General features: G+C 47.8%; 1 protein-coding gene across 1 annotated transcript in view; it reads left to right on the forward strand.

Moving 5' to 3' along the window:
* The window catches only part of LOC147689810 (galectin-3-like), a 250,363-nt gene that overhangs the window by 70,455 nt on the left and 167,409 nt on the right, over positions 1 to 12,499 (forward strand). The window contains exon 3 of the mRNA XM_086937291.1: positions 326 to 353. Within this exon, the coding sequence (XP_086793417.1) occupies positions 326 to 353 (28 nt within the window). The remainder of the gene's footprint in view (positions 1 to 325; positions 354 to 12,499) is intronic.

Below are 12,499 nucleotides of genomic sequence, written 5' to 3' on the forward strand. Positions count from 1 at the left end.
GACAATAGAGAACATATCATCCTATAACCTACTGCACTAAAAGAAACCAGATTTCACATTTTTATACTACATCACAACCATGTCATCCATGCTCATGTTTTTCTCATTTCAACTGTGAAAGAAATGCCTATGCATTAACTACATTTCAGTATTTTGCATGTGGCCCTAGCATTTTGAGTTCTGTGGCCTGCTATCCACATACTAGCGTATACTGTGGCCACTAAAAGTGCTTCATAATGTTATTTCAACATGCGTTCTTTGGAAGATGATAATTTGCAATATTACCAAGAAAGAATGTATTGGTAACTTCTTAATTTGTTTTTAGTTTTATGGGATCGACTGCAGCAATCTTTGTAAGTATAATATCTAATATCTATTGCAAGTTTCACCCCATATGACTTTCTAACTTTAAAAAATATCCTATGGCTATTTATGTATATTTAGAGTTGTTTGTTTTTTATGAATACGCATGTGTTTTAGCACAAGAGGTGCTTGCTTAGAGCTGATATTTCAGGAACAGTTTCGAGCAATGGCATACCGAAACTTGAGGGGGCTCCTTGCAAATTACTTGAAGGAGGTCCCCCATGCTTCAGACCCAGTTAAAAGATCTCATGCCAGGGGCCAGCTGCCTGTGCACAGTGCCGGATAGGGGCCCCTTAGAGCTCGGGCCCCACGATCTGCAGTGACTATTGGAATTCCCAGTGGCGGCCCACAGAGGGAGTGCTGTGGGACGGGGTAAGGCGGGGCGGGGAGGGTTATGGTGGGGGGGTAGTGGACTCGGATATATGATGGACAGAAGTAAAATAAGTAATTAAATAAATAAAACTATTTACCTTGCGCTCGCTGCACCTGCAACTATTTATTTTATTACTTAACTTACTCCTGTCCGTCGTATGTCCGAGTCCACTACCCCCCACCCTGCCCCTCCCTGCCTCACCACCCGCAGCTCTCCCTCTGTGAGCTGCGACTGGTAAAGCCCCTGGTTTCGAGTGGATATACGTCTAAAAACATTAGGGCAGATTTACAAGAACTGGCACACCTCTGCATATTATCAGAGATGCGTCAGGAAATTTGCGTCACGTAAAAAAACACTTACTCTACCATGGATGTGCTGCATTTACAATGAGGCGCACCATGGTACAAGGATAGACAGATGCATGAAGCATCATCTGGTAGAAAGGCAGCGCATTGTTGGAGTCATGTCGCAAGCACAACGCAACTCCAGCAATGGTCAGAAATGCCTATTCCTATCATGCTGCATCACTCCTTACGCCTGCTTCAAGCAGGCGCAAGGTTTTGACGGAGTGACGTCATAGAAGTGATGAGATGAAATCTTGTAGATTTCCCGGTGTCACTTTTACAAGGCTTTGTTACGTCAAAACGCCCACCCTGCATACATTATACCTGATTCAGAAAAGGGGGTGGTGATGAACAGAGTGTCTGAATTAAGCAGACCACTCTTACCCAGTCCAAAGATCAGGGCTTGATCCATCACCGTTTTTTAGCTCACTGCACCATCCCAGCTCAGAACCTGGCTACATGCAAATTAGTCTGTTGCTGTCCCAGTGCATGATGGGAACAGGGCAAACCAAACTACCAAGCCAATTCTTATACTGGGAAAGAAACAAGCTTCCGGGGACCGGTTTCTGGCATTTCAGCTGTCGTCGGCCCGGCTTGTTTGAATCCTGATGGTGCAATGAGCAAGGGACTCACATCTGAGTATACCCTTCCACGCTTATGGTGGACAAAATGATTCAGAAAAGGGGGTGGTGATGAACAGAGTGTCTGAATTAAGCAGACCACTCCTACCCAGTCCAAAGATCAGGGCTTGATCCATCACCGTTTTTTAGCTCACTGCACCATCCCAGCTCAGAACCTGGCTACATGCAAATTAGTCTGTTCCTGTCCCAGTGCATGATGGGAACAGGGCAAACCAAACTATCAAGCCAATTCTTATACTGGGAAGGAAACAAGCTTCCGGGGACCGGTTTCTGGCATTTCAGCCGTCGTCGGCCCGGCTTGCTTGAATCCTGATGGTGCAATGAGCAAAGGACTCACATCTGAGTATACCCTTCCACGCTTATGGTGGACAAAATGATTCAGAAAAGGGGGTGGTGATGAACAGAGTGTCTGAATTAAGCAGACCACCTGACGCAGGTATAATTAGCGCAGGGCTTTACAACGCGACGCATCTCCCTAGATGTGTCACATTGTAAATATGTCGCCATGTGGGACATTGTTTACGACGACGCTGAGTCACAGAAGTGACGCAACAGCGGCATAAAGTTGTCGCAAGTGGCTTGTAAATCTGCCCCATTGTTCTAATGTTACTAATGTAAAAAATATAGGTGGTGTTGCTATTTTCAAGGTATTCATGCTTTTCTTTGCTTATATTTTTTGGAAAACATCCGATACCAGATGGGTCCTACCGACTACTGGCAGTACACCCTGATTTTACATGTACATTTTTCCTCATTTTAAATGTGTATCATTAAGTTATATCTGGGTGCTTGGGTAGAGGGTCATGTCACTTAACACTCTTACATCATCCTATTTGACTGTGCATATTTATCCAAGTATAATCCCTAACACTCAGAAGCTGTTTAGGGTCAATCCATCCAATATTTTCATGCATAAATGGTTCTTGTATTTTAACGTTCAATAATAGCAATTCAAGTAGTTTATTCATATATATTACCATAAAGTCCCAAAAGGAGATGGGAAGCACTCGCTGGATAAATTTCAAGTTGTTTAATAGCAAGTTGACTCGTTTCAGGGTTTGCCTTTCTCAAAACTTGCTTCCAGACAAGGCAGCACATAAACAATTGCATTTAAAATGTGGGTGGTGTATTCTCACTGGATGGTCAACCATTGTAAGAGACAGAGGACTGTTATCATCTAAATCTATGAACGAATGTCCAGTACGCTAAACCCAATTGCCAATTCCTTTGTTATGCCGATGTTTCCCCATTGCAGTCTCAATGACAAATACACACTATTACCTATTAATAGGTGCACAATGATGGGGAGTTCTTAATTTTTTGTTTTTTAAACTTTATTTATCTTTTTCAAATAATGTGCATTCCTTTGCTGTTAGCAGCATTTACAGTATAAACATAAAACAAACATTTACATGTGGCGTAGGGGCGGCTTGCTCCTCAATGGGAACGTAAGCAGACATCTATGAGAAATCATTATTAGAGTTACAACTTCAATCACCACGTATAAATCTCGTAGTTATACATTATTATCATATGTCTAAGTCTCTTAAACAAACACTTAAATGGGATAAAACATCCGGCCTTAGTAACGCTGTGGCCCAACTATCGCAGAATGCATGCCCCTATATCCTGTCTATCTATTGTCCACGCCTCTCCAATCACATTCCTGTTCTTCTGGTTGTTGGCCATTTGTATCACTTTCAGTTTCTGCCCTGCTGTGTAGGTAAGCCTTAAATGGTCCCCATATGCCACGTGGTCTGCTACGAATCAGCTTCAAGGAGTTAAATGTGTCTGCATTGGTATTACAATAGGTCATGTCAGCATACCACTCCGAGATCATCGGCATCAGGCCTTTCATCCAGCGCATTGGAAATCATCTCTTTGCCCGTAGCATGCCCATTGCCACCAGTCTTCTAAATTGTTATGGTCCATCACAGTCTAGGCCCAGTAAGTCTAGCATTGGGGAGTCTAGCACAAACAGTCCACCATGCCCTGAAGCTTCACTTTTAACCAGAATGCATGTATCTCAGGACAGAACCAAGCAAGATGGCCGAACCCGGCACTCTCAGTGCCACATCTTAAACACTTATCCTCATCTTGCAGGTCATATCTGAATAAGTGGGCTGGGGTATATTATACTCTGTTAAGGTATTCAAAGTGCACCAGGCAATGCCTGCCATTTTGCGATATGCTCTTAATGATTGAACAACTATATGCCCATTGTCCGTTATTATTCCACCCAGGTTCTTCTGCCATTCCTTTCTATTGGGTGAATCATCACTATGTTGCATAAAATTGTATAGTGTTGAGGTCCCGCGGGCCGGGGAGGTCGTCTGGAGCAAATATGTCAGGGAGGTTATTTCAGGAGGTTCTGCTCTGTCTGTGCCCAGCAGACTTCGCAGCGGTTGATGTGCTCAGAAGGCTCAATGACCCCCAGTTCCAGCATCTTTTGGACCTCTGTCCTGATTAAGTATGGGCGAATTTTGCGGATCTGCGGTCTGAGAATTCGTGCGAAATCACAAACAAATCTGCAAATTCACAGATTTTCCCACAAACTCGCTGATTTTTTTGTGATTTAAATTCATTCAACTGGAGTACTTTCTACTGGCTAATCAGTAAGTGCTACCTCGTTGGGTAAATGGGTAAGTGATTTTCCTACACTGCAGCTGCGTAGAGGGCCAGAAGATTTGTCTCCACTGACCATGTGTGCCTGTAACTTTGCCACCGCGCCAAAAGGCGCCGAGGTCCCTTGAGTGAGCTGCCCATCATAGTTGGGAAAGGGCTGGAAGACGTTTGATACCGCTAGTGTGTGATGCGGGGCTTCTATGCGTGTCAACATGCCTCTTGTGTATAAAGGGTCAGAGAGCGAGCAGGGCAGTAGGTGAGGAGAAAGCAGCATCCTGGTCACAGGAACTACACGGGGATTGCGCTCGAGAAACTCAGGGATTCAAAGACCTCCCTCGAATATTACAGCTAATTTTCGAAGGCAGATATGGGGTTAAAGCACACTTGCCCAGCCTTGACCGTGTTCACTAATGTTTTGGGCTGATTAAAACATTACTGAATTGGAGCTTCAACTCGGGCCCTGCTATATCTGTAAGTGCTTCCTGTTGAGGTTTAATTTTTGTGACAGGAGCCTCGTGTCAGAATGAATCCTGCCCTGCATAGTTATCCACGAAGATGCCACAGTTTTGTGCAATAACTCTACTCAACTGGAGTACTTTCTACCGGCTAATCCAGTAAGTGCTACCTCGTTGGGTAAATGTAAAGTGCTTTTTCTACACTGCAGCTGCGTAAAGGGCCAGAAGATTTGTCTGCACTGACCATTTCTCGTGAGAAATGCGCATTCATTTGAATAAGTCGGTGCGTCTACAGGATGAGGGATCCCCAGAACGCTGCATTCAAGGTAAGTTATTTCCCTTTTATTTTACTGTGTGTTATAGGAAAATTAGGGTCGTAGAAGAGGGCGGGAGGAAGGCGGGTGGCGGGCAACTTCGCTCAGGCACGGAGTGGGCGTAGCGTTGCCTACTACGCCTACTTTGTGCAGCGCGAAGTAGGCAACACTACGCCAACTCCGGGGGCGGAGCGAAGTGCTACGCCCATGGTTACCCTCAACCTTCCTTCACTAGACATAAGGGACCCCTAACTGGATGTCCAAACATAGGCTGAAATGGCTGTAGCCAACCCCATTCTGAGGAACCTCTCTGTATGCAAAGAGAATGTAGGGTAGTAAGACATCCCATTTTCGCCTAAGCTTTTCTGGGAGTCTCATGATTATACCCTTGAGGGTCTTGCTGAACCTTTCAACAAGCCCATTACATTGGGGATGGAGTGTGGCGTTTACGCCACACTCTTTCCACATGGCAGTATTGTGACTAGACGTGAAGTTTGTACCTCTGCCGGTTAAGACCTCCTTCGGGAAGCCCACTGTGGAAACGATTCCCATGACCACAGGAGCTGTGGTGGACCTAAGGGGAATAGCTTCTGGGTACCTAGTGGCATGGTTCACCACCACTAGAATGTAGCTGTGCCCAGATCCAGTTGGAAGGTTCAGGGGACCAACGATGTTAATCCCTACCCTCTCAGAGGGGACCCCAACCACTGGAAGTGGAATTAAGGGGGCCTTTGTGGTGCCACCTGACTTATCACTGGCTTGGCAAGTGGCACAGGAGCGACAAAACTCCTTTGTGTCTTCAGACATATGGGGCCAATGAAAGTGAGGAACAAGCCTGTCTCAAGTCTTGCTTTGCCCTAAGTGTCCTGCAAGAGGAATATTATGGGCTATGGAGAGGAGGAAACCTCTGGGGTATTACCAACCTCCTGGCGGAATGAGGTTTGGGGTCTCTGCCCTCAGAATACAAGAGCCCATCTTACCAATAGATCCTATGGGACCCACTGATATTCCCTGCTTCCTCAGCAGCAGCTTGCTGTCTAAGGGGTTCAAGAGAGGGGCAGGACTGCTGCTCCAAGCTCACATCTGTCCTGGAAGGGCCCCCTGCCTCCAAGGACTCTGCCTGATCAGGCCCAAGCTCCTCTTGGGCACTTTCTTCACAGGATCTAAGACCATCTCCCTCAGAAGACTGATCTTCACTGAGAGTTTGTGAGGAGGGAAATTCTTTACCCTTCCTGCTCCTTCTCTTGGGAAGCACCTGGTCCATTTTTCAGGATCCAGGGGTTTTTCATTGGTGAGCTATTTGGCCTAAGTCCTGGTGACAGCAAACACACTGGCAGAGATGCCCATCATCTCTGCATGAGTCCTGAACTCCACTTCAGACCAGCCTGAAGTTTCTAGATCATTGCCCACCAAACAATCTACAGGTAGGTCTGGAGATACCACAACCCTTATAGGTCCAGTTACCCCTCCCCAGCTGAGATTCACAACTGCCAAGGAATGGTCAGTCCTGACATTGCTAGCATTGGTGACTTGGTACACTTGTCCAAGTATGACCTGTTCAGGGGACACACGTTTCCCTGCCACCATGGTAACACTGCCCCCTGTATCCCTGTAAGTCATTACTTCCTTTCCATTGAATAAAGGCTGTTGTATGCACTTGCCCAAATAAGTGGGGCTGACTAGTAAGGTGACAAGATCCATCCCACCATCACAGACTAACACAGCCTGGGCTGGTGTTCGGATTAAGTCAGAACCCATCTCAGTACACAAGGTTAACCCCACTAAGAAAACAAGTTACTTACCTGTAACTTTAGTTCCCCAGTATTGGTAACTTTCATAGATTCCCATGCTTTGTATCATTCCCCGTCGTCGGAATGGGAGTCTCGGTAACAAAAATACCATAGCTGTAGGTACAAAAGACGATGGAAAAAGGCCTAGGCCTCATTCCCTTTTGTAGCATATCACCCTCTTTGTATAAAAGAGACCAAACTTTGGCAACAGCCAATCAGAAGTGCCTCACCACTTAGAACCTTCCTGAAGGAACCTCAGAGCCTCAGATTTTCATAGCCGTTGTGTACTTAAACACCATATCTGTTGTAGGCTGAGCTTCCATCGGGGAGGTGGGTGGGCGCATGGGAATCTATGAAAGTTACCAATACTGGGGAACTAAAGTTATAGGTAAGTAACTTTTTCTTACCCCAGTATTGGAACTTTCATAGATTCTCATGCTTTGTATCAGAGTAGCATGCAGTTGGCAAGATAATCACATTTTGCATCGTAAATTATAGCAATAGACAACATGACATTAGATACAAAATGCGAAAGACGGAAGGTGGGAAAGAAAGGAAAGCTCACCCTTAGTGGAAGAGGTTCCTCAGGACAGCCTGTCCTACTGCTGCATCATCTTGTTGCAGAGATTCCAAGCAGTAATGCTTGGTAAAGGTGTGAACGCTGCTACAGGTAGCAGCCCTGCAAATATCCTTAATTTGCACCCCCGCGAAGAGGGCTGTTGAAGAAGCCACAGATCTTGTGGAATGTGCTCGTATCTTTCCAGTCAAAGGTTTTCCTGCAGCCTTGTGACAATGTAAAATGGCACTTGTGATCCATCTTGAAACACCCTGTTTGGATAGCGGAAGGCCCTTACTAGGTCCCCCGAAGTCTACAAACAGTTGAGAAGACTTTCGAAAACCTTTAGTACGTTCCAAATAGAATTTCAAGTATCGCTGCACATCCAACGAATGCAATGCTTTTTCTGCTGGCGTAGAAGGTTGAGGGAAAAATGCCTTCAGAATGACCGGTTCATTCAAGTGGAAATCCGAGGGAACCTTTGGCATGAACCTAGGATTAGTTCTCATGATCACAGTATTTCTCTTGAATTGAAGGAAAGGTTCTTGGATGGTCAAAGCCTGTAATTCTCCCACACGCCGAGCCGACGTGAGAGCAAGGAGGAGAGCCAATTTCCACGAAAGATATTTTATGTCAGAACGATGGACTGGTTCAAATGGACTCTTCATGAGTTGAGAAAGGGCTAGATTCAAATGCCATGTAGGAGGAGGCGGTCTCACCGGTGGATAGACCCTGAACAAGCCCTTAAGAAATTGCTTGATTATCCTGGAAGACCACAAGGAAGGACCGGATTCTGTCCTTCTGAACCGTGACAAAGCAGCCAAATGGACCTTAATTGATGAATGAGCTAGTCCAGACTTGGCCAAAGACAGCAGGTAAGGCATGATCTGATGCGGCTTGGAATTGAATGGATCAATGCTTTGTTTCCTACACCAACAACAAAATCTTTTCCACTTAAGGAGGTAAGTTTTGTTCATTGAAGGAGCCCGTGCTTGGGACAGAACTTCCTTAATCTCCCTTAACAATGGCAGGTTCATAAACTCTCGCTGTTCAGGAGCCATGCAGTCAGGTGTAATGACTGAGGATCTGGGTGCAAAATTTGTCCCCCGGACATCGTAAGAAGATCCGGCAGAATCCTCAAAGGTAAGGGAGGAGCTATCGACAACAGATGGAGCTCCGTGTACCAGAACTGCCTCCGCCAAGCCGGGGCTATCAGGATCATCCTGCACGGTTCCACCTTGAGTTTCCTGATCAGGCGTGGTATCAGAGGAATGGGAGGAAAAGCGTAGACAAATGTCTTTGACCAAGCTATCGAAAGCGCATTTCCCAGTGAATCTCGATGGGGAAGCCTGCTTGCGTAAGACCGGCATTTCTTGTTGGTCGGAGTGGCAAACAGATCGATGTCCGGCCTGCCCCACAGGCTGAAGACTTGTTCCAAGACTATCTGATTCAACTCCCATTCGTGGCTGACCGAGGATGACCTGCTCAGTCTGTCAGCGTTTTCGTTTAGGACGCCCGGCAAGTGTTCTGCCGTCAGTGACATCCTGTGCTGGATCGCCCATTCCCAGACGTGCTGAGTCTCTTGCGACAATGGGCGCGATCTGGTTCCTCCTTCCTTGTTCACATAGTGCATGGCCATGGTGTTGTCCGTCCTGATAAGCACTTGTGAACCCTCCAGGCGAGGAAGAAAAGCCTGTAGAGCCAGTCGTATCGCCCTGAGTTCCAACGGGTTGATGTGGAGGCGTTTCTCTTGGGGTGACCAATGACCGCTGACATGTAGGTCTTGCATCACTGCTCCCCAACCCTCCAATGACGCGTCCGTTGTTATCACTTGTGGAGACGGGTCATTTGCGAAGTATAGACCTTGGGACAAGTTGTTTTGATCTGTCCACCATAAGGCCGCTTCCTTCATCTCTGGAGTTATCGTCACCCTGTCCTCGAATGAACCGTGGACTTGCTTCCACTGATTGTGTAGTTGCTCCTGCAAAGGACGCATCTTCAGTCTGCAATGGGGAATTAGTGGGATACACGACGATATCACTCCCAGTAGAGACTTGTAGCGGCGTACTGAAAGAGACTTTTTTGCTTGTAAGTCTTGGGCCATGGTTTGTAATTTCTGCCTCCTTTCCGGAGTAGGAAAAGCCCTTGATAGCGTTGAATCCAAGATGGCTCCCAGGAAACGAGCTCTTCTGGACGGGACCAGGCAAGACTTCTCGTTGTTTAGAGTGAGTCCCAGGTTCTGAAACAAATTGGTACAAGCTTGAACAGCCATCAGCGCTGCTTCTCTGGACGGAGCTTTCAGTAACCAGTCGTCCAGATAGGGGAAGACCTGAAAATTGTTTCTTCGCAGGAAAGCTGCTACCGGCGCCAGCACCTTTGTGAAAATTCATGGGGCTGAGCGGAGTCCAAAGGGTAAAACCCTGAACTGGTAATGGCTCTTGGCTACTGTGAATCGCATAAACCTTCTGTGCGCTGGGTGAATCGGAACGTGGAAATAGGCATCCTCGAGATCGAGTGTGGCCATGAAATCCCCCGGGCTGATAAGTTTCAAGATGTCCTGGAGCGACACCATCCGGAAGGACAGAGAAATTAGATAGGTGTTTAGCCCCCTGAGGTCTAAAATGGGGCGCCACTTGTCGAGCGTCTTCCTCACCAAGAAGAACCTGGAATAAAATCCTTGACCTCTTTGGTTTGAGGGAACCGGCTCTATCGCTCCCTTCCAGAGCATCTGTTGAACTTCGAGCCGAAGGAGATGCTGGTGTTTTGATGGAGTGCCTGCCGGGGGCTTGGGTGGAGGGACTTGCGTGAATTCCAAGGTATGCCCTTTCCGAATGATGTTGAGCACCCAACGGTCCCATGTTATCCTGGGCCAGTTTTGAAGGTATTTGTTGACCCTGCCTCCAACTGATGATTTCCTGAAGGAGGGTCCAGTAGGAAGAGCCAGGAGGCCGCTATTGGCGCTTGGACGAATCTCGTCCTCGTGCACCCTGCTTTCCTTTATTGTAAGGCCTGGAGTAATTGGTAGAGTGGCCCTGCCGCTGCTGATAAGGCTGCCGGTATTGCTGGGAACCTGAGCCTGTGGTGGAATATCGTTGCTGTTGGAAGGACCCTCTGTAATTACCAACCCTGCCTCTGGATCCCTTGAAAGGAGACTTCTTGTATTGAAGGGTCCCCAAGGACCTGGCCGTCTCTGTGTCCTTCTATATATCTTGCAGGGTGTCGTCAATAAGTTTGCCGGACAATGCCTCTCCATCGAAGGGGAGATCCAAGACCTTGTTCTGGATCTCAGGCCGGAACCATGTAGCCTTAAGCCATCCTTGGCGACGGAGCACTGCCGCTCCAGCCAATGAGCGGAATGCAGTTGTTGCAATATCCATTGCACAGTCGATGATTTCCATCGATGTCGCCTCTCCTTCCTGCAAAATCTTCTTTGCCTCAGACGTAGATTCCAGAGGCAGCTGGTCAAGGTACGGGGCGACATCGCACCAGAGCTGGCGGTCGTACCTACCCAGGATCGCTAGGGCATTAGCCGCTCGCACCAGCAAACTTGCCATCGATGAGAATCTCTTTCTCACGTTATCCAACCTCCACCCTTCCTTGTCCGGAGGAGTTGTTAGTGGTGCAGAAGAGTTTTGTGATTTTCTCTGCGCCGCCTGCAAGAGTCTGGCCTTGGGTGACCTGTTAAGGCCGCAGGAGCATCATCGGTCGCCTTGTACTTTTTATCTAGACGCGGTAGCACCGGGACCACCGTCGCCGGGTGTTTCATAGCTTTTATGCCCTCTTTCCATAGGTGCTCCACAATAGGAATGGACCTAGTAGTTTTCCGAAAAGGTTCCTTAAAATCGTATAAGAAACAATCTGTGGTAACCTTAGGCATAGCCAGTTTAAATCTTGCAGCAGCTCTCTCCATCAGCTGATGGAAGCCCCCAATGTCCGCCGGCGGGGAGTCCGCCGGGTCCGGAACTGGTGATGCGGGATGTTCAATGACATATTCGTCATATTCCGTATCGGGATTAGAGACATGATCCGATTGCTGGTCCTCATCCGAGGAATCATCCACATCATGGGTCCCTTGTAATCCAGAGGTACCCTGTTGGAAGGACGCTTGAGGCTGAGGGGAAGCTTGAGCCGGAAAAGTAGGTGGCACCAATGAAGCCGGAGTCCTTGAAGGCGTAGCAGGCGTTGACGTTACTGGAAGAGGCCTACTGGCCTTAGATTTATAATCCTGTAGCATCATATGCAGATCTTGAAGGAAAGATGCTGGCACTGTTACCATTTCCTGTTCAGATTGCTGCTGCTGCAGTTGAAGATGATCAATCTGCTGGTGGCCGTGTCCTGGCATTTGACCAAAAGCTGGGAGGGACTATTGGCATAACTGTATGCATCCTGTTCATCCTCCTCAGACTCTCCCTCTTGAAGGAGCATGGTTGGCAATAGGGGAGACACACTCCTCGGAGAAGTCATTTCTGGCGTGATCCGCGTCACAGAAATAGTAATCCTCTTTTCTGTGGATAATATTGTTGGTTCCGTCGTCGACGGTTGTATTCTAGTCGTCGAGATTGGCGTTGTGGACGTCGTCGACGATGAAACTGTCGACACGCCAGCCGTTGTCATTGTGACCGTAGTAGTCGTCGACGCCCTCGTCCACGAGACTGTAGTCGTCGACGCTGTCGTCATCGTCGCCGTCGTCATCATCGATGTCGGCCCCATCGTCGTCGACCCCATCATAGCCTTCATCGTTGACGGGACCTTCGTCATCGACGTCATCGACGGGACCTTCGTCATCGACGGCACCTTCGTCGTCGACGGCACCTTTGTCGACAACTGCTTCGTCGACCCCTTCGTCGCCGGCTTCTTCGTCGTCTGCGCCTTCGTCTTCGTCGACGGAGAGGACTCCGCCGTCGACTGTAGCGTCGTAGACGAACCCCCTGTCGACGGTGTCTTCGTCGACGTCGAGACTGATTTCGGTGTTTTCGACGGACCTTCCGCCGTCGACGTCTTCGTCGTCGAGGACTTTGAACTCCTCTCAGAAGACTGG

The sequence above is a fragment of the Lissotriton vulgaris genome, chromosome 9, assembly GCF_964263255.1.
Source record: "Lissotriton vulgaris chromosome 9, aLisVul1.2, whole genome shotgun sequence".
Lineage (NCBI taxonomy): Eukaryota > Metazoa > Chordata > Amphibia > Caudata > Salamandridae > Lissotriton > Lissotriton vulgaris.